We start from the raw sequence: 22,985 nt of genomic DNA on the forward strand, positions 1-22,985 counted from the left end.
CCGCGGGCGGGTGCGCGCAAGCGGGCGTGGGCGCGCGGGCAGCGACTCCCCGGCGCTCACTCCTCCCTTCTGCTTCATCCTCAGGGGAAAGCTACTGGCCGGAAAGCGCCGCTGTGGCTGAGAGCGAAGTTTCAGAGACTCTTATTTAAACTGGGTTGTTACATTCAAAAAAACTGCGGCAAGTTCTTGGTTGTGGGCCTCCTCATATTTGGGGCCTTCGCTGTGGGATTAAAGGCAGCTAATCTCGAGACCAACGTGGAGGAGCTGTGGGTGGAAGGTAAGAGACCCAGCGCCCGCCGCGGCGCCCTCTCGTCCCCCAGCCCGGGCCCCTTTCCCTTCCTCCTTCCAACTGATAAAGATATTTGCCAGCATACACCTAGAGCCTTTCTGTGGCGAGCGAGAACCCCCTGCCCGCACCAGGGGGAATTGTTTATTGTTTGGGCGCCTGGCCGGGAGCCAGGCCCGCCCGACAAAGGCCGCGCTGTAATCTACTCGGGGCGCTGCGCTCTGCTAGGTGTTGTGGGAGAGAGTGGCGAGGGCGGGCCGGCGGGGGCGCGGGGCCCCTCCGCGGGACGGACCACTCCGCGCGGCCGGGGGCCCCCGGGGCCTGCCGCCGCCGCCGCTCGCCTCCGCCGCGCCCAAGACGCGGCCCGAGTGAGGCCTCACGGCTCCTGGCTCTCGTCCTCGGCGTTCTTCCCTCCCCCACCCCCACCCACCACGTCCAAAGAGAAAGAAGGGGGGGGGCAGAGAGAGGCCACCCCTCCGACTGGAGGGAGTGTGCGCGCCCCCGGCGGCCGTGGCCGCCGCGCCGGGGAGGGCGGGGGGCTGGCGCAGCGCGGGCCTGCGGAGGCGGCGGCGTGTGTGGTCCTGTTTTTGGACAGCTTTCAACTCTGGGGGAAAAAAACATTTGTCTCAAGGTACAAAAAAAAAAAAAAAAAAAAAAAAAGTGGGGGTGGGGAGGAAAGGAGTTAAAAAAAAACAGTAAAGCATAGACTGGAACGCATGTTTGCAAAGTAGATTAATGTTTCCTCGAGGGTGGGGGCCTTTTAAATGGAATGATTTCGGGGCAAAGCTGCGTTTTGCAGGCTGAAAGAAGAAATGCGTTTTAAGAACCCGGGTTTGGAGGGAGGGGCCACACAGGAGCTCTCCAAGGGGTTCTGCCAGTCTTTTACCCAACATTCCTCGATTTGGGGGTTCTTGAAGCCTTTTTTTTTTTTTAAGCAGTTGTAAATTTAAAATAGATCCCCCTCGCCCCTCAAGACGGAAACATTTTACATTCTTTTGGTGATACGGGTTTTCTGTTTTTTGGGTTCTTGTTATGGGTGGTTGTTTTTTTTTAATTCTTTTTCTGGAAGGTAACAGTCTTGCTACTAGAAAATATTTTAACCCCTGAATACTGCCTTGGTTATCTCTTACAATGAGATGGGAAGGAAGGGTTGAGGTAATCACGTAGATATTTCAAAGCAGAGTTATCTGGAGCTTTCCTAGTGAAAGCTACCTAACACAAAATTTGGAAGCCTAAGAGTTATATGTGTAATTACATCAGTGACCCCTTTCAGAATGCTGTTGGAAAACTAACCTTGGAGAATATTTTGTTCAGTTTGCCTTGTTTGTGAAGATTCAGCTCTCCGTGTTTTGCAAGCATGTGGTGGAGTCTTTAATTGAGAAGTGACAATTAAAATAATAGACCAAATAATTAAGACCAGAAAACATTCTTGCCTTAAGTAGGTTGGTAATTAATACAAAACTATTCTTTGGATTGAATCCATGGGGTAATTTACCTCAGTTGAGCACTTGCATGTCATTGGTAGATAAAAGAAGAGTTTACTTGAGCACCTATGATACGTTAGCACCAAGTTTACTGAGTACCTATCATGTCCCTAGCACTGTGCTAGGCACTGTAAGGGTCAGCGAGGTCTGTGAGACACTCCTTGTGCACAAACGCAGGCACTTAGAAATACTGGAGTGGAGTGGGCTTGCAGTAAATTGGAGCTCACAGTTGAAGTGGGCCATGAAAGTCAAATGGGGGGAAAAAAGCTTCCCTGGAAGGGGTGAGGTAAGTTAGGATGACCTGGAGAGAGAGAGAAGGAGGAAGTCATGCCTGGGCAGGAGCTCAGAAAGGGCGTCAAGCAGAGTCCCAAGCTGAGTAGAGGCTCCTGGTGTAGTGGGAATAGGGTGCCATGACACAGGTGTGCCCAGTACGGTAGGGCTGTAGTTGGGAAATGATGTGATTGGCTACTAGCCGGGAGCTACTGTAGGTTCCAGGACAGAACAAGGGGTGAGCTGAGGGGCTTCCCAGCTCTGTCCGTCTGTTCACTTTACGCCACTCAAACCAACAAATTTGTTCGGTATCAGTGGTGATGACAAAAGATAACTTTTGGCTGTTTTGAGCAAGATTTTTCAGTAGACCTTTAATAAGTGTAGAGAGAAATAATGTGCTTTATTTTCCTAACAGTGTTTATTTCTAGAAGCAACTGTGTTTCTGCATGAGACAATTCGTTTCAAGTCCTGGAAGGAGGAGGAATATGATTAGTGGCAGTCCCCCCCTGGGCTCTAGCTTAGTGAGAGAGTGTGAAGGAGTGACACCTCAGACAGACTCATTTCGCCAACTTTGGGCCCCTGAGTTATTTTTCTTCCCATTTCCGGTTTGGTAGTTTCAGCGCGGCTCATTGGTTCTTTAATCAAATGTTATTTACTTAATACTATCACTTGTTGCTCAACTACCATTACTGTTTATTATCTACTATTACATGCCTTACAACTCGGTAAAGTAGTTATCTATTATTATATTTATAACATGATAGTGTATGTGATGTTTTTACATGTAATAACTGAAGTATTGTTCCAGCTTACAAAAATGTCCACTTTGCCTCCTAATGACTTAAGTCAACTTGGTCTGTTGTCATTCATTCATTCATTCAATCATTCATTCATTGTGTGCTAGACTCTTCCCATGTAGAAGGAGCAATTGTTTCATAAACACAAGTAAACTCAACCAGGGATCCCATGAGGCCACCATACCATTTTATAATTTTAACTTCAGTTCAAAGAAGAGATAACAGTGGGGAGTTCTTGTTTATGATGTGGTGAGTTTGATGCTAATATCAACAGTAAGTAGTGTAAGCATTTGCTTTCAGGAGTTGGAATTTCTTGCTGTCCTAGACTGTAGCAGAGTAAAATGAGTAGTGACTCAGAATGCAGGTTAATTTGTACTTTAATCTCTGATAAATTCCTCATCACTATCAGCAAAGAAGTCTGTTAGGTGGTTGTTTTCTCAATGGAAACTATAAATGTTCTGAGCATAAACAAGGGTATTTGCTACACTAAAGAAACCAAACGAATAGAGATTGCATATTTCCCTAGTTAAAAAGCAACAGACTGAGAAAACGTAAGAGATTTTAAGGGGAGAGGAATGCTGTTTGGGAAAATGTTTATTTCCCCTGTGATTTAAAAAAAAAAAAGACATACCACGCACACTATATAGATAAATATACAAAGGGAACTGGAGATATGTGTATCTACATACCTATACACAGATACGTGTGTATACCAGCTGACTCTTGAACAGTGTGGGGCGTTTGGGGCACCGACCCCTGCACAGTTGAAAATCCATGTGTAACTTTTGACTCTCCAAAAACTTAACTACCGATAGCCTGTGTTTGCTGGAAGACTTACTGATAACAAATAGTCGATTAACCCATATTTTGTATGTTATATATTTCATATGCTGTGTTCTTAGAATTGAGTAAGCTGGAGAAAAGAAAACATCGCAAAATTCAGGAGGAAGAAAAATATATTTATGGTACTGTACTGTATTTATTGAAAAAAATCTGCATATAAGTGGACCTGCACAGTTCAAACCTGTGTTGTTCAGCTGTGTGTATCTCCAGTTACCTTTGTATTTACGTATCCACAGACTTCCTATGTATATCCTTGTATTTGCCAAAATAATTGTTGTCTTTTTAATATAGTCAGCAAATTAAAGGGATCCACTTGATAGGCTGTATCATTGATTTGACTTTCATGCTTCAACATGCTGGGGAAATGTGGCTTTTTAAAGACAGTTTGAATACATTGGCCACACTGTGGTAACCAATATAAGCTAGATAAGAAAGACTCTCTTTTATTTTTATCGCATTGGTGATAAGAACTCTTTGATTCTGTTGTTAAAATGTTCATACAATGATTGCTGTTATCATTGCAACAGCAACCAGTTTCTTTTAAGAAACTCAGTATGCATTAGGTGCTAGCTTAGGTCTTAGGGTTCTAGTATTTGCAAGTCAGAAATATCAGATCAAGTAGCTCACTTGTGACTGGAGTCATGAGGTTCAGGGAAAGAGTATGCGGAATGATGTAGTGGACATCTTTTACTGAAGCACACGCCAGTGGCGGCAAGGTCAGGGAGAGACTAATTGTTAACTATAAAAATATTCCTTCAGCACGCGCTCTCTGTGCCTGCTCTGTGCCAGGCATTGCACGCCGCTCCAGAGAGGTATTGGTGAAAGGCCACAGTCCCTGCTCTGAGAGTACCCCCAGCCAGCAGGGGCACACAGACCAGACGGAGGCTGGCAGGCTGGCAGGAACGCCTTCCAGGACAGCCTGGACAGGGAGGGACTGAGCCAGGCACCAGGGGTTGGAGAGGTGGGGGTGCTGGGGCATTCCAGGACCAAGGCTCAGTGGACAGGGCTGTGGCCTCCAGGAGAACTCCCCAAGTGCTTGCTTCTATTTGGGACTTCAGGTCTGAGGTAGGGAGCCCGGAGGCCTGGAAGGCCAAGCTGCGTGGCAGGAAGGTGTCTGGGGTGTGCAGGGCATTTGGCCGAGTGGCTGCCAGCTCTTCCTTTTAGTCCTTCTTTGCCTGTCTCATTGTCCATACTAGCATACTTGGCCTCTAGGGCCCTCCCTGCTACCGGCGTGCTTCGCCTGGATTTCACCCTTAGGGGCACAGAAGGGAAGTCACTTTATTTGCAATCTTGCCCATTTCTCTGCTGGCTTTTCCTTTTTGCTTAGCACCTTTATCCTCCTGTCTCCCTTCATATCTACCCACTCGAACCCTGTCTCCGACACAAGTTTGTTGTGACAGCTCTGCAGTGACAGAACGTTCATTTATCTCTTTGAGCTCTTTTCTCCCCTCAAGCTTTGCCCAGCCCCTGGCTTCTTTTACTGCGAAGGGTAATAAATAGCCTTGAAGTGAATCCATATTACCTTGTGTTTGGTTATTAACATCTCTGGAGGCTACTAAGGGAAGAGAACACAAGTTGTGACTTTGATTTTTTTTTTTTAATTTTTAAAAATGTTTTTAATGCCTGCTTGATGTTTGTAAGTGCTCTCAAGTTTGTTCCTTGCTAGTATGACGCCTTCAGTGTTCTTGGCTTGAGCTCAGGCAGTTGTAGGAGATAAATGAACTTCACTATGCTTTCTTTCAGTTTAGAGCAAGGTTTCTCACTTTTGGCATTTTGCTGGATAATTCTGTGTTATGGGGGCTGCCCTGTGCATTGTAGGATGTTCAGCAGCCTCCCTGAACTCTACCCACTAGCTGCCAGTAGCAACCTCCCAGTTGTGACAACCAAAGATGTTTCTAGTCATTGCCAAATGGGGGCGGGGGGGATGTGCAAAATCACCCCAATTGAGAAGCACTGGTTTAGATAATAGATTCCAATTGGAAGACGCATGCTGTGCAGATGGAAGGCTTTTATTATGATGGAGTTGTGGCTGCAAAGCACTGCCATAAATGCAAAAGAATTTTCCTCTTTAAGATAACGCCCCCTCCCCATCTCCGAGTTTACTGATCTGGGTAACGAATGGTAACTAATTTTTTTTACTCTAATAATGTAAGTTCGTTTTCTTAGAATTACATTAAATAGCAAATAAAAACACCATGACGGGTTGGGGGGGCAAGCCATGGAAGAAAGAAAAAGCTGTATGTAAGAATATTTTCTTCCTTCGGGTAATTTAATTTTGAAGACAGACGTTGTTGCATTTCAAGAACAGTAAGATGAAGGTTTTAGCATGAGGGTGACTTCATTAAAAGCAGGAAAAGACACCACTGGACTTAGTCCATATTGAAACGAGAGCTCCTTTTGGCAGCGGGCACAGTCCATTAGCTCTTCGGTGGTCTAGGTCTCCTCCAGATGCTCCTGCCACAAACCACTTTCCCCCGGGTGCCCTTCCGCAGCAGAGCCAAAGGCTCAGTGAGGGGCTGAGGCCTGGAGCCTGTATGAGCCCTATGGGCTCTGATTTTACCGCCCCTTTTCAAAGTTATCCCCCAGTTTCTGCTCTCCGGGGCTGTCAGTTTGGGTGCGTTTCTCAAGGGATAGAAAGACCCACTGAAATGCAGCTCCATTCTTCTCCTTGGTCCCCTGTGCACTTTAAAAAATTAAGATGTTTATTAGGTAGGTATTGATTAGATTGCAACAGCGGGCACCCACATACAGGTGCAAGGAGTTGTGGTTTTTCTTCATATTTGGAGAAAAATGACTGAAAAATTAACACCCAACAATAATTGCTTTAAAATACCAAATAGCCTCCAGTGCCTGCTCCCCACGGTGCCTGGCCCTCCGAATCCTCCACGTCTCTTTGCTGCCCGCCACTCTTGAGCCTCCCAAGGAGCGTAGAAGCCAGGTTGGGCGATGGGCTGTATCAAATACACGGACTGCCGCTTGGAGGCTCCAGAAGATGACAGCTTCCAGATGTACGAACCGCCGAATCCGTTTGTTTGGATTATGCACCACAGCTGATGGCGAGATTAACGCTGGCTGGACAAGCTATGGGAGATTTGTCTGGTTTCCACAATGCTGTGTTTATATTTCATTGGGATTTCTCCTTCAAAGCTGACCTCCCCGTGACCCCCGGAGCTCTGTCCACTCAGGCCAAGCTGTAACTTGTCTGCCCTTCTTCTCCTGTTTGGGGGGGGGGCGGTCACAGTTGTGCAGCGGAAGGGGCTGCTTTCGTGGTTTACCACCCCCCTTCCCCAGCTTCATGCCAGCTGTCTGCCCAGATTTAGACCCATAAGAGTAATCTATTTTATGGGGGTGGGGAGTAGGGAAGGTGGAGGGGGTTTGATTTTAAAGGTCTTTTTAGCTTTTAAAACAAATACAGAAATTTTTTAAAATTATTATACAGGAGACCGTATTTCATAGAGGCCGTTTTGCATAAGTATAGTATTTTCGCTCAGCCCTGGTTTGATGCTACTTTGAAAAAAGACATCCCTAAATAATCACCAGACCTGTGTGATTCTTTCATTATAATGCTATTTCCTTTGCTCCTCATGGCTCCCAGAACCTCTTCTTCCTCTCCTCCTCCTCTCCCTCCCACCCTTCTTTCCCCCCACCTACTCCTAAACTGCCCTAATCATTTCCTCCCAGTGGATCTCTGGAGTTAATAGTGTGAAATCTGAAATGGTAGTAAATCTGGTTAATCACAAACTGACAGGAGGGCATTAGAAAATGTATTATTTCAAACCAGCTGTGGGAGATACCAAATGCAAAGCTGCCATTTGCATCCTTGGGGTTCTTATCTTGGTAAGGGTTGGTTCCAGGACCTTACTCTTTAATGGAGTCTTGTCAGCAGAAGATGCACTTCCCCTATTGAAGAGTCATGGCATTTTTATGGACTTTTGAGGTGCCTTAGAACTCATTGACAAATGGCCTGTGAAATAAGTCTTGGTCCCCTGTGTTTAATGTGTTGTGTGAAATATGGAAGAATTGGACGGTAAGTGAAATGTAAACCAAGACATTCTGACCCAGGCACCATACTTCAGGTTCTCCCCAGATGGAACTCCCACCAAAGCCAAAAGGAACATGGAAGAGGACAGATTTCCTTATCCAAATTTTGGCTGGCTCTGCCACACTGGATGGCCCATCCACATGAGAGGTCTCAGAGGGCAGAGGGGTTTGCTCATGAAGGCACTGCCAGCAGTTCATAAGGAGGAAACTCCTTGGGTTTTTCTTAGTGGGACCCTTCCTTGACTCCACAGGTATCATCAGGGTCATCAAAATATAAGCACGTTTGTTACTTGTTCTTTGCTTCCAAACTCGGAATTTGGGTCCTTCATGATAACACCTTCTGGATTTGTTTCCCTTAAACTGGATTTAGGGTTGTTTTTTCCCCCTTACATACCTGTTTTTCCACGTGTGTGTATCTTTAGGTTTGACACAAAGAATCCCGTCTTCCAAAATAATAGAATGCTGCCATTGAGAAACCCCTTGACTATTACAGAGAAAGGTATAGGAAAGATGCATCCTGTCCCCAGTCCCTTCAAGACTATGACTGTTTTGTTGCATTTGGGTTTAGAGCATAGTTGGAAAACTATGTGTTAGGGAAACTGTCGTTGGTGGGCAGTCAGGTACCTGCTAATGAATGACAAGTGTGTGGTTGGAGAGATTTATAATGTGGAGGTAGGACTTTATTTCTAGAAACCCAGGTGTGAGTTGGCACAAATAGTCCACACTGCCTTTGGGTCCCAAAACACCATTGGCCGCGAAGGCGAGGCTAGTGAAACAAGTCTCTGTACCACCACACAAGCTTGATTATTGTCGTTAAGATAAATGAAAAGAAACAGTAGGTTTCTCCAGTTTATTAGCCTAGGTAGTTTTCAGTTATTGATGAAACATCTACAAAAGTGAGCAAAAGGAACTGGAAGTAGGCTTTGTTAAGTCAATGCGCGTGATTTTTTTCCCCTTAAATCATTGCTTAAGGGCTTCTGGCCCCTAGCTCAGGAATCCTGCCCAAAAATGCCAGATGTATTACACAGTCAAGTACTGCAATGTAAACACTGCTCTGTGCCATGAGGCAGGGTGGTCCATCTTCTGTTAAAGAAGAGCGAGAGATCGGGAGGGAAAGCGAGGTAAGCCCTCGGCTCTACGGTGGCGCAGTAGTGGTCGTGGTGTTTGGGTTTTTGCCTGCACGGTCAGGATTTGGAACTACGAAAACCTAGATGAATTAATACTTTTTACTGGCAAACAAAAGCCACTTGAATTGGGATGCCAAAGAGAGCAAGATGTGGCTTGGGTAATGTTGCTTCATTGGGTCAGATAAGTTTATAAAATGTTGAACAGAATGGGGAGGGGCTGGTAGGAACAAAGCTGTTGTTTTCCTAGAAGCATCTGTGAGCGCCACCCTTTTCATCTGCTGTGAGTTAAATTGCAAGATGGGTGAAGCAAGGCAAGGAGAGACCAGCTTCTCTTACCACCCTCTCCTGGGTCTGAGAAAGCCTGCTAGGTTGGTGCACCTTCTGTGCTTAAACCTAAGATGGGTCACAAAGCTGCTCTGGTGTTTTGTAGCATGGGGGAGGGGGGGCAGTCCAAGATATATTTGCAAAATAAATGGCCTGACAGTTTGCTCCCAGTTTCTAGATTTTAGTAAAGCACCTACTAATGATGATCATTGGGAGGTAAGAGAGTCACTGCACGCTTTGGGCTGTCCCACCAGTAAAACACGTTTTCACAGTGGTACAGGCGATTTGAGGAACTTGAAGTGCCTAGACATTATCTGTACATCCCAATAATAATACTAAGCAGTCCTTAGACTACCTAATTTAGGATGTTAAACATTATGAAGGTATTTTGTGCGTCAGGAGGAAATAGGATTTCAGTTTGAACTTGGGGAATTGTTTAAACAACCTGCAATAATATTATCCCGATTTTAGAAATCCATACTATAGAGTGACCTGAGAACGTTGCTTTTAGAAACAGTGACGGTAAAAATGGGAATTTTGAGATTAAGGAAAATGTAGGCTTCTTGATGCTCTACCCCTCCCCCAGCAGTTTTTTTTTTTCCTGTTTTGAATTCTCCCATCTCCCCACCCCCATTCCCTGATTTCCTTTTGCTCCTTTAGGGGAGAAACCAGAAAACTTCCCAAAATAGATGTAAATATCACACAGTGTCTTTTTAAATAGAAGTTTTCTGAGAGAGCATAATAAAAGAATTTTCCCTAGCTGCCTAAGAAATTATTTCTTTCCTCTTACCTGTTTTTTCCCCATGAGATTCATACATGGTTGCAGTAAGTTTAAAAATGATAAATATGGTGCCATCATTTTAGTCCACACATGGTCTAGAAAAAAAAATTGCACATGTTTAATACCTTGCTTAATTGCAAACAAAGGCTGCAATTTGAGAGAATTGGGATTAGGGCTAAATATCTATTAACTGCTCTTTCTAGAGATTTGGGGAATAGGATGACCCTTTTTTTTCTTTTTTTCTTTTTTTTTTAAATAGGCTACAGTTTCACATGGCTCCCAAAAGAAATCTCTCTCCCTTTTTGTTTCCCACACCAATTGATTTATCATTTTGCTTGCAAGCAGATCCAGAATGTTAGGGCAAGAACACACTCACTTTTTTCTCGTAACTTTTTTGTTGCGGACCGAAACCAGTTGACTTGAATAAATTTTTCTGAGGCCTGAATGTAGCCAGCAACGTGGAAAAATCTTGCCATTCAGGGCCGTCTGAATGTACATTTCAGCCACACAGTAAGCTGCATTGGTAGGCACTGGAGTGCTAAATACAACCATTTTTCGCAGCAGCGAGTTAGACAGGTGATTAGCATAATTAGCACCGAGCGGCCATACATATGGTAATGCTGAGTGTGTAAATGCCAGCTGCGGTGTAAAATTTATGTCAGGGGTCGGCAGGGCTGTGCGAAAGTATTGTGTTCCAGCTGCAGGTCAGGGCCGCCAAAGCTTACCTCCTTTTCTCTTGTTGGTGAATACGCCAAACAGAAGAGAAAGACAGAAATATAACAGATACGGCTTTGATGGAACAGCCCAGTTCTGTGCAAGAGGGACTGTTCTCTAAAACACACACGCACACACGCACGCACGCACTCACACACTTGCAGAAATCCCATTGCTTTCTCTAGAAATCGTGTTTAGTTCATGCAGGGCGCGCGTGAGCGGCAGGCAGGATGCGGGTTTGGGTAGGTAAAAGGGCCAAGTGATTTGTTGGAAGGAAAAGTTTTAGTCACTGAATTTTTGAAAGGCTCTAAGAGTTGTTCCTCTGTTTCACACCATCCTCTTACTGTCTACCCACCCCCCACTCCTGCCCACATTGTTTTCCTTCAGATAAATGGGAAACACCCCCCCCCCCACCACCATGGGATAGGACCATAATATAAGGTTCCAACAGCGCAGCTCTCTTCCCAAATTGCTTGACTGGTTTTAGCAAAGGACTGGAAGTTTCTTTGTGTTGTTTTTCTGGGGCAGCTCTGCTTACTACTCCACTTACCGCCACTGTCAGACCCATTTCAGTAGGGCTCTTGCTTGAAAGGAGGACAGTCTTAAGTGGCCCACACCCTTGGAAATGCATGATAGGGGAGTTTATAGCTGTGCCCAGTTCATGCATTTTGCACTCAAAGCACTTCTTCTGCTGTCCCCTCCCCTTTTTCACTTGGTGGCTATAAGGAGTGGTGGTGGTGACAGAATATAGTTCACACCAGGCTGACCTGGTGATGAAACTTCCTCACAGCACCAGGGGGTCCTTATGCATCAGCCCCTAATCCAGCTAATCCTGATGGCAACAAAATCCTGAAAGTAGCCCCTGGTGAGGGTGTGGGAGATAAAGCAGGCCTGAGTGATGTTCCTCAGGGCCCCCGGAGGCTGCCTGTGGAGGTGGGGACTCATTGTCTTCTCCCCTGTGCGTGCTCAAGGAGGAGGCCAGTGCAAAGAGGCCCAGGCTGGATAATGGCAAGAAGACTGTTCAGGGCAGAGAGGTGATGTCAGCCCCACAGAAGCTGAGAGAAGGGAGCTGGGGCTAATGTTAATTCAGCAGTACGAATGCTGGGGTAGAGAGCCCCACCACCACTGTGCAAGCACTTGGCTTTTGTTGTTGTGGTTGGGTTGTGTGGTTTTTGTTTTTGTAATGAAGACTTTAGGAGGCCTTAACTTAGGACTTGATTGCAACACTGTCTTTGGTCCCAGGTTCTGTTTTTTGGTCTAGCATTGCCTCTGATTGAGCACGCTGCTCTGTGTCAGACCCTCCCAGGTCTGCGCAGCTCCTGCGGAAGGACAGGACTTGGGTTTGCATTTACTTGCTCGTGGACTTGAGCATTCAGGTGAAATCATGGCAGGACCTGGGACAGTTCACAGGGGGCCAGTACGCAGTTATAGATAGAGCGGAGCTCCATTCCGTCATGTCCCGCCTGACGCCAGGAACATCCTTGAGTCCACGGGCTGTGACTTCGTGTGGCCTGTCTTTGGTGGGGTTGACCGCAGCCCTCATTTGCCACAGCAGCAAGTGACCGAGGAAGAATGGGTCTCCCAGCAGATGCAGGGTCATCTTGGGAGCTGGTGGCCCTGGAGAGAATACCAGGTGGGGGGAGCTGTGGCAGGCGGCAGGTCCAGGGTGGGCACAGTGCTGGGCTGACCTGATCGTGTCCAACAGGGTGAGCGGGCAGCTTCAGGGAAAGCCATTCAGAGAAGCAGCCTGGGCGGTAACAGATGGCACCACAAACAGCTGGTGTGGGGGCTTGTGGCGGGCGCATGCTCAGGCCTGTTACCCCTTCTACCAAGTTCCGCCCTCCTTACCGCCCCCCCCCCAGGCTGTCCCTGGGGAGGTGTGGGGATGTGTCCTGCTCTTGTCTTGTTTTTGTGGTTTTCACTCCCTGGGCTCACTTCGTGAAGGCAAATTCTCTTTGGGCTATCTGATTCTAGCATTTTCCCATGGCAACACCCAAGGGCACAATCCCACGAGGAGAAAAACAGCCCAGAAGCTTAAGCAGCAGTTGGCTGGTCATGAATAAAAGAGATGGCTGGAAGAGTGACTAAAACTCACAGCTCAGGAGTTTTCAGCCAATTGCCCAAATTACTGAATCTTCATTTTTTTCAATTTAGAAAATGAGCTGGTGCTAATAATTTTGCAGTTACACCCTTTTGGAGATTTGTCGTTTTTCACCCTCACAATAACTAATCGCAACATTGAAAGAAGGACCTGAAGTAACTAAAGGGGAAGAAAAAAATCTCTCTAGAGGCTGTTAGATAATTCATGGGATTAATCAAATGCAAATGCTCGGCTTGCATATACACAGACCCCATTTTCCTAATTGGACTCTGAGTGGGTACTTTTCAGGCTGAAAGGGTCATTTGTTTTGACTGATTGACTTTTTGAGGCTTTGGGAAGAATTAATATCTTATACAGATGACTGCCTGTTCCCAAGGCTCTGTATTGAAGCTGTTCATTCATTCATTCCTCTGACACGCTGAGTGTGCGCATGCGCCTGGTGTGCCGAGATAAGCGGGCAGCGGGCAGTGCCTCCCTGAAAGGATTAGGAATTTACTGGGAACAGCACTCCGTTTGGCCCCTCCGATCACCTTTATGTGGATCACAATCAGCTTTTGCTAAAAGCTTTTTGCATGAATGCTGAGGCGTTTATTAAGCTCTGCAGAGAGGCCGTGCTAAGGAAGGGAGAGCACCACGAAGGGAGCATCTCGTCTACCGTGGATTGGCATAGCATTGGCCCAGAGGTATGGACCCCTGGGTGGAATGGTTTCCCACCTGTGCCGGCCCTTCTTCACCTTGCAAAGCCATGATGGTTTGACTTAGGGAGGAAAGGATCAGCGGAGCTTGCGCGAGAACGTCTTCGCCCAAGTGGTGCTTTTTACCCCACCTCTTTTGAAAAATTGGTTTAAGCCTTAGATTTCTAGGGAATTCCCAGGTAAAGAGGCATAAAACAGCGTATTTTCTGTGTGCCTTCATCTTTCTGCCCTCCTCTAAGACAGGCCTCTCTGGGGACCAGAAGGAAAATGGGGGCCTGTCCGATGCCACCCTTGGGGCTCTACTGAAACCACTATTTCCTTGGTGGCGGTAAACACTCTGGAGACAATGTTGTTGTCCTTTAAATAAAAAATACCAATTGTTTGTCCTGTGTAATACTTTTGAGCATTCTGAAAGCTCTGCTGTGAGCTTGACATAGTCTGCTGTGTGGAATTTGGCTCTCCTGGAGTCATATCCTCAACAAGTGCTCAGGAGACACCGGGCTCTCTCAGGACAGTTGGACACACGGCTGAGGGCCGGTTCCCCCTCCAGCAGCTGTGTGACCTTGGGCAAGTCACCCAAACTGCAGCTGCTTTTCCTCTTCTGTAAAGTAAGGGTGATGCCCCAGGCCCTGTGGTAAATGAATAAATGACCAGATGAATGAATGCCTGCCTGCTCAGCTCCTGGTTAAGGGTTTGGGAAATTTCACGCCTGTTGTTAATACTCACACCACCTTATGAGGTTAGTAGTAGCATTTTCATCCCATTTCACAGAGAAGGTTACCGAGGCCCAACTGTGTCAGGGACTTGTCTCAAAGCTGTGACTCAGAACCCAGCCCTTCTGATCCTGGTTCTCATCCCCTGACTGTCCAGTCCAGCTTGCCCCAGCTTGATGGGGGAGCAGCACTGAGCAAAATGTTTATAAATAAGTAAAGAATGCATGTGAAATGGCTTTGGAAATGGAAAACATACACAAATTTAAAAGGCTATTTTGTGTCCCAGGATCCTGAGTTAACATTTTTCATGAGTCTTGTTCAAAGAGTTTGGTTGTTATTTTATTGTTAAAAGTTGTTGCATTTGGAAGAAGGAAGAGAGTATAAGAGGACTTCCGAATACGATGAATATACATGTTATTTTTGTATTGAGCTTGCTTTTCATTCAGAACCCTACCAAGTAGCTTTCGTATTTTTCTCCTTTTGTCACATGGAAGTCTTTAATTGTACCAGTTCCATGCAGAAAAATTAAGAAATAGCAATAAACCCCAAAAAGGGAAATGGGTAAATATTATCCATAAACTGCCATACAGCAGTAGTGGCTGTTCACACAGCTGTCAGTATATACCTGTATCTACATCACAAATACTCAGTATTGTGGCTCATTCTGCTCAGTAGTCAAAAATAATCATGCAGTACTTCATGAGCAGACTATTGTTTAAATAAAGAAGGACGTTGACCTTGAAAATGGGACAGAAGGGGGAAAAACCATTTCCCCCAGACTGCACCTGTAGTTTCAGGCACTTAAACGCGGTTCTGTGGGGCTTCCTTACTGGTGGAGTTTCACACTGACGCCTGATGAGGAAGATTGGCTAGATAAGGAACAGCTCTGGGCTGTCACTCAGTAGTGATTTAGGATAAGCATTTGCTAGGGTAGCAAACGTCAGGTGAGTCCATAAAATGGCTCTGTCCAGAGAAGTTTCTGTTTCTGGTAGCTTGTTCCAGAGCACCGTGGGTGAATACTGATGTAAGAGTGTATGAATGCTGGGCAGTTTATGACACAGGTACACCCGAGAAGGAGCTAAGTCTCCCAGTGCAACCGAGTGAATGACATAATTATGGTCTCACCAGGTTCCAGCCACACTGGCCTCCTTTCTCTTCCTGTAGCAAGCCAAACAGGAGGGCCTTACGGTTGCTGGTTCCTCTGCCCCAAGCACTGTTCCCCCAGCTCTTCAAAGGCAGCCTAAATGTTACTTCCATTTAGGCCACTCCATTTGAAGTGACCCACCTCCCAGTGACTCATGTGGCATCACCATCTTTATTTCTTCTGTGGCACTTGTCATGCCATGAGATTAGCTTACCGATGTGTTTGTCTGTTGCCTGTGTGCTTCACTGGCCAGTGAGCCTTTTGGAGCAGAGAACACGCTGGTCTCACCCACCATAACACCCCACTGTTCAGCACACAACAGGCACCTTCATAGGCTCGCCAGATGAATGAATCATGTTACGGCTATTTGTCAAGTAAAGTGGATGTTAAACTTTTTTAAAGTTACTGAATAATTTTGCAAAACCATTCATATTTGGTTAAATATAAGATGAAATGTTAAATAAAATGTAGCCACGTAATATGGAAAAAGGAGTTGAATTTAACAGTACTCAAAAGTAGGATACAGCGTAGGTGGTTGAGGACACTTTAGAATTCAGGGTCAGCTCTCATTGCTCTACCTATGATGATAGTCTTGTGTTGGTTGAAACTGGTTGTCATGTTAGCAAAATATTAAATTTATCTCTAGAGCAAAGAGATGAACGAACAAAAAGATTTTCAATTCCAGAGACGTGACACACACACACCTTTATTAGAATACATCCATTTACTTAAATATACATCTTAAACCATCTAAAAAGTGACACTGTATAGCCCCTGAGGTACATTTCATATCTTGTAGGAAATAGCATCCTTTCTGAAAACCCCTGTAATAAAATAATTGATCTGTTGTGAGGTTGGTCTGCAAGAGTGTAGAAAGTTCTTTTCAGGAGCATGAACCTTGTATGTGATCTTTATTTTTGTATGCACTCCTCTCTTGGGTCTTCACCTTTTCCGGTTACAGTCACAGGCAGCTGCTCTAAGGCAGGGGAGAGGAGGGTGGGGGTGTCTGTGGTCCCACTTTGTTTTTACCTCATGGTTTTAATTCACCTGAAGTCTTAAGCTTCAGGAGAGATAAAAGGAAGTAGGACTTTGTAAGCAGAAGGAGGGATCACGTGCTCTGCCAATGCTGGAGGAGCGGGTGGAAATATAAGTGATTTATAGGTGTGGGGCATTGATGTCATATAGCCAGTGAAAAAGGAGTTCAGCTTTTTTTCCAAAAAGGCTATTTGGAGCTCCTTGGCTTGGAGCTCTGTAGCTTTTCAGAAGTGACCTCTGGACTAATAATTGGCTTTTTAGCCTCAAACAGCCTTTTTATCTCCAGAGAATGTGGATTGAGTCTAATTCAGTTCACTAGTTAATTGGTTGAAATAATGCATTGTGATTCCTGCCAGAAGGAGCCAGACCCTGCCTGCAGGCAGCTTTAGAAGAGCGTCCTGAAAAGGCCTGTGACTTCATGTAAATTTATCCTTTGTTGCAAGTTTCCTATGTTTTCCTGTGGTCTTTCTTTAACTTCGAATTGGTCTCAGGGCCCTCAGCAATTCCCCAGGGCATCTGTCAAAGTTTTCTGCGCAAGGAGTCATAATACTTTCTGTAACTGATTGATAATTTCCCCCTCTCTGCCCCCCCCTTGCCCGTCCCCCACCGTTTCTCCTCCTCTTTGACACACCCCACAGTATGTTGGGCCTCACCTCACAGTATTCCGCAGTGGCCTTGGCCATCTGCGTGGACCCGCACAGATGATCCTGCCAGTCTGTGAATCTGGACTAGCTTTCCTAATGAGGGCATTATTTGCTTTTTAGCCTGCCCCCTTGTTTATAAAATATGCCAAGAGAACTAAACAACCCGCTGTTCCCAGTACTTACTTACTTGCCCAAACCAAATGTTTATGTCCTTGAATACTAAATTTGAAGAAAAAGGATTCCTCCTCGTGGGAAAGCTGAGGATGATTGTTGAAGGGTCTTTCTGCACTGCAGCTGAAGGCCTGTATTTCAGTAAACATGCAACTTACCAGGGACTTCAGGAACTGTTCAGACTCACTGTTCAGTCATCAGCTAGCCTTAAGAGTATGTGTGTAGGGAGGGGGAGAAGGGCGGGGGGAGCTGTTCTAGGAGTCTCTCTCTGCTTGCCTCCTGGCCCCTTCCTGAACAGCCCCTCCTCTGTGACTCTATTGGATCGAAGCACCCTCTTGTCAACCGTATCCCCACACAGCTACCCTGTTGGGAAGCTAGCCCCCTCAAGGTCCTGGAGACCTTGCTTCCAAAATTCCTTAGAGACTTACGCTATCCCTAGCCCCCTCCCCACTTGAGGGTATTAAATAGGCCATTCCTCACAACCCTGGGGCAGCAGCTCTTTCTGCCCACGGCTCCTGTCCCTGTGCTTTAATAAACCACCAATTTTGCACCAAAGACACCTCAAGAATTCTTTCTTGGTCGTCCGCTCCAGACTCCACCCCACTGAACCTCACCTGAACTTCATCACCCCCATACCTCCCAGCCAGGTGGCAGCATTCTGAGCTTGGCTCATTCTAAAACCATAATTGAAATATAATGTAGGACCTGGGAAAGAAGACAAAAAAGCAGTTTGCAGTAGCAATGTGCCTTGTACCTTGTTGCCCTGGCCTGTGGCCAGCCTGCTGGAGAGCTGGTTGGTACTGGGCAGGGGCCCTGGCCTCAGCAGCAGCTTCAGAATCATGTGGGGAGCTCCTGGAACACAGGCTGCCTGCTCACGGGCAGCTCAGAACCTGGAACTTGTGTTTCCAGGGTGCTGACCAGGTGAGTCTGATGCAGCCAGGACCCAGAGACGGGCCGCCTGGGCCCTGGCTGATAGATTTGCTTCCTCTCAAGTACATCTGATGTGAATCACATTATTTATCTTCTCCTGGCAAGTTTTGTGCTGAACACACATTTGCCACCTTTCCTTGTTTCTTTTTCAACAGGGAGAAACATTTCCTTGTTACCTTTGCTAGATTATTTAGGAGAAGAGTGTAAATTGAAGCCATTTATCTTGAACTGTGCTGCAGGGCCACATTGTTTACACAAGTGAAAGAAATTGTAACAGGGGTATTTGGTCTGGTCTGCAAGGAAAAGGTGTCTCAAGTTTTCCTTCCCCCTCCCCCTTTATACATATGGTGTATTAGTTAGAAGGCGCGCAAAGCACGTATGCATTAGGTTTGCATATGCAATGGGCAGGACAGTTCATGGGTTTAGTGAATATTTTATATATTTTTTATTGGTGAAATGAACATTGCCCATAATAATAAAGTGAATGTTAACCCCCCCAAACATCAATCATACGTTTTGATGACCAGAGATGGTTTATCATGCATCCTGCCCCTCTTAGTGAGATAACAGAACGTGAATTTGTGGGGATGTTGCTGTTCTAATTGAAACCTGTACATGTTTGTCAGTTGGTGGACGAGTAAGTCGTGAATTAAATTATACTCGCCAGAAGATTGGAGAAGAGGCTATGTTTAATCCTCAACTCATGATTCAGACCCCAAAAGAAGAAGGTGCTAACGTCCTGACCACGGAAGCTCTCCGACAACACCTGGACTCAGCGCTCCAGGCCAGCCGAGTCCATGTATATATGTATAACAGGTGAGTTGGTGGAAGAAGCTGCTGGTTTTAGTAAGTTACGTTGCCCTGGAAATATGCTTAAGTGTTAGTTCAAATAGTTGTGTAATGAAGTGATTTAAAAAAAAAAATCTTGATATTTGTTTCTAGAGTTTGGTAACAAATCAAATACATGATAAAGTATTTTCAGTAAGTGTCTTGGCACTATGTACCCAAAATGAGCATGATCCTTCAGGCAGCCATCTGGGGGGTATACACCCATTCTGAAGATGTTTCAGCGCTTAAGATATTTTTGGAGCAGTTACAATTGGAATTGCCTTTAGTCAACTTAAAAAGAATGGGAAAAGACGAAGGAAGAACTTACTTCTGGTTACTTTGTATCCCCCACAGTTATTGACAGTTGGTCTGTGTTACAAAGCATATAGCAGGTTGAGCCACTCTGGTGAATTCTTACTGACAGGAATCATACACAGCTTCACAAAATATCACCCTTTAGCTTCACAGCTAATTTAACAATGCTGTGGGTATAGTAAAAACATACAAGAGTTCAGATAAAAACTGACAGCCCTTTTTCTTTTCTATTTCAACAGTGAGCTGTTCGGGGCAGGGACCACATCTCTTGTCCGTCCTTGCACCCCAGCGTTTCGATCAGGGTGGGCACTGGGGGTCTGTTGATGTGACCAACTGCCTAGATTGTAAATTTGAACTGGGTCTTCTCCCTGAACTATTGAGATGACTATCACTAAACCCTGTTTTCAGGGTGAGTTGGCATTTACCTAATCCCATCTTGTCCCTCACCAAGGCTTTTTAAGCACCTCTTTTTTTTTTTAATTTTTTAAATTTTTAAATTTATTTTAGAGAGAGAGCACAAGCGGGGGGTAGGGGCAGAGGGAGAGGGAGAGACAGAGAATCCCAAGCAGACCCCACACTGAGCGTGGAGCCTGATGGAGGGCTCGATCCCACAACCCATGAGATCATGACTTGAGCCAAAACCAGGAGTCGGACGCTTAACCGACTGAGCCATCCAGGCATCCCCTCTGAAGCACCTTTTAACTGAGTGGTTGATGATATAGTTTTTCACAGGAGAAGTGAGTAAGTGGCACTGTAGACATATTCAGAGGCCAGGGAGAATGAGGGTAGAGAATAAAAGGAAAATCTGTCCTTGTTCCTGCTACAGTTACCTCCACTCTCCATGGTCTTAACTGGATTGGCTCTAAGACCCATCTCACTGGAGACAGAGCCCTAGAGTCCAGCATGAGTCACATGCTCTTGTTTCCTCATGATTACGTCTGGTCTACCATCCTCAGGAGGTTCTGAGAACAAAATGCGATACATGTAATGGATGAAAGGGAAAGCGTAAGGAGATATTCTAGCATTTTCATCAGGTAGACTTGACCAGAGAGCACACCCTACTCCGATCAGCACATCTCTCCCATTCTGTAGAGGAAGCAGCTACCCAGTGCAGTTAATTTGTGGAGGCCCTGTAACGAACCTGGAAATGGGCATTCCAGGACCACTGTAAGCATGCTGACCCATTTTTAACATAATGGGACCCTATCTTGAAGGGACTTGTCACTTACGCACTTCAGAAGATGTGTCTGTACCATAAAATTATACTCTTTATCTGAGATGGAACCAGAGAACATTTATGCATTGGAATGAGCTTTAAAGAACATCTAGTTCAATCCATCTCATTTTTTAGGCGAGAAAACCAGGAATTAGATCAATTAGAGCATTTGTCCAAGTTCATACAATTATTAAACATTAGAGCCAGGTTTCAAACCCTTTCTTCTGGCTCCAAGACAGGGATTTTTCTAATGCACAGCCATGCCCTTCTCAAGGAAGCGTAAATGAGTTCACTGCAGAATTCAGTATGAACACATACGTCGACGCACGAGTAGATGGGTGGGTGGGTGGATGAGTGGGTGGAAGGATGGATTTATAACTTGAGCCCTGCACTCAGGAGCTGACGGTCTAGTTAGGAAGAGGGAAGACATCAGTACAGACGGGCACATACAAAGGCACAGGCACTGCCCGGCCCAGCTGCTCCAGGTGTCAAGCAGATTGGACCAGCAGAGTCCTGGAATTCAGGAGAAAGCGGTGATTTTCAGTAGCACTGGGCAAAAAAAGCCTCGTGGGAAGGCGTGGCATTTCACTGGGGACCCTGAGGGATAGATGTGAAGGTTCCACAGGGACATGGGCTAAGTCCAGAACATTCCTTTGGGTGACCAATACAAAAAAAAGAAGGCTGACCAATAAAATAGAGCAGTTTAGAGAGCCTTAAAAACATTTTTTTTTCTTCGCCTGGTTTTCCCATCCCCGCCCTTTTCAAATTTCCTCTTTTTTCAAGTTAAGTTTATCTCCCTGATACACTTGGAAAGGCATGGGCTTACAGAGCATTTTTCTAGAGATGACGGAACTCTGTAATAGTAGATAGGTGATAGATAATAGAGCTAATTGTTGATCATATATTTAATATCATTTCTATAGAACAAGAATAAAAGACTGTAAAGAAGGAAATCTGTCTACCTGGCAGTGTTGCTTACAGCATTCATGGTTGAGAGTAGAATTCATTTTGAACACTATCTGTTAATAAGGACATTAACTGCCAGTAAAAAAAAAAAAAAAAGTAGTATTTTCCCACCTGAATATATGTTAATATATTACAAACCTTACTAATTAGTCTCCACTTATTTTAAATTTGTGATAATTCAACTCTGAATTATCTTCCCTGAAGTTGTTCAATGTATGTAGAAAAGCAGATTAATGGTGTAAACAAGATTATTGGGAGAACACTTAAGAAAACAAGACTTTTCAAGTACTTTGGTAGCATTCATTTACATAAATACCCACATGTTAATTACAATTGCATATTATCTATTCATTAAAGCAAGCTTGTTGAGTCTTTAGTTGGCAAAAGTTGTGCTCGTTTTGACAGACACTTAAAAGTGATCGAACTGCAGTTCTCACTATATGTTCTATACTTCCGATTTTGCACTGATTTCCTTATGCAATGAGAATGTTTGTCTCTGCTTTCTATTTTACTAGGCAGTGGAAATTGGAACATTTGTGTTACAAATCCGGAGAACTTATCACAGAAACAGGTTACATGGATCAGGTGTATTTTCTTTCTTTCTTTCTTTTTTTTTTTTTTTGCAAGAAATTCTCAAAAATTCCTCCATGGTATGCATTAGCCTAACACGTGGCTTGTTCTTTTTAACTTTGACAGATAATAGAATATCTTTACCCTTGTTTAATTATTACGCCTTTGGACTGCTTCTGGGAAGGGGCAAAGTTACAGTCTGGGACAGCATACCTACTGTAAGTGTGTGAGCTTGTGTTCTGATGTCTGTGATTTCTAAACTTTAGAATGTTTTGGATGCTACTTGATCATTGTTTATTCTATTTCAGTTTTGAACAAGAAATAAAAACATTGAAATTCCACGGGCATTTTTTGAGTGAATAGTTGGGGGAGAGGGGACGACAGCAGAATGTTTTTCCTCCTTTCAAAAAAAAGTTCTGAAGGCACCATTAAATTTCATTCACTTTTACCACCCTATTTATATGCAAATAAAATGCAAATTCTTTCAGCGTATGTATGATTTTTAACTCTTTAATGAAATGTGTACCGTTTTGCTGACCAAGCACTGCCATAGGTTTGAGTTATTTTCTAAGGAGAGAGAATTTATTAGTGCGTACATGTCAGAATTAAATATACTGAGTTAAAGCTCAAGGTCCTCCTGCAGAGTAAAATACGAACCTTTCTTTGGATCACATTAATGACACTTAAGGGGAGAATCCACTGTCTTTGAAGGCCATGGTAGGGGATGCTTCACAGTTTAGCAGATGGATATTATAGACACCACATCATTTAAGGAATAATTAGTAATCAGTATAGACATTTTCAGTTAATTATGCAAGAGTTCGTGCTTGGGTTATTGTTTCTGTCCTAGCTTACACATATCTGCAGAAGCAATTTGCAGTGGCCATACCCTGACCCTCAGTGTACAGTTTTAGATGGGAAATAAGGGGTTTTGTGTTTTCTGGTTGGGAGAGTCTGAATAATGACTTCAGCCTGGTTAAGCAGCTACAG

At 44.9% G+C, this 22,985-nt stretch overlaps 1 protein-coding gene across 1 annotated transcript in view; it reads left to right on the forward strand.

The window, feature by feature from the left end:
* Positions 1 to 22,985, forward strand: part of PTCH1 (patched 1) — a 59,341-nt gene that overhangs the window by 2,439 nt on the left and 33,917 nt on the right. The window contains 4 exon segments of the mRNA XM_040620148.1: positions 85 to 277; positions 18,727 to 18,916; positions 21,941 to 22,010; positions 22,122 to 22,213. Coding sequence (XP_040476082.1) covers positions 85 to 277; positions 18,727 to 18,916; positions 21,941 to 22,010; positions 22,122 to 22,213 — 545 coding nt within the window.

This window comes from Ursus maritimus, unplaced genomic scaffold (assembly GCF_017311325.1).
Source record: "Ursus maritimus isolate PB19 unplaced genomic scaffold, ASM1731132v1 scaffold_34, whole genome shotgun sequence".
NCBI classification, from domain to species: domain Eukaryota; kingdom Metazoa; phylum Chordata; class Mammalia; order Carnivora; family Ursidae; genus Ursus; species Ursus maritimus.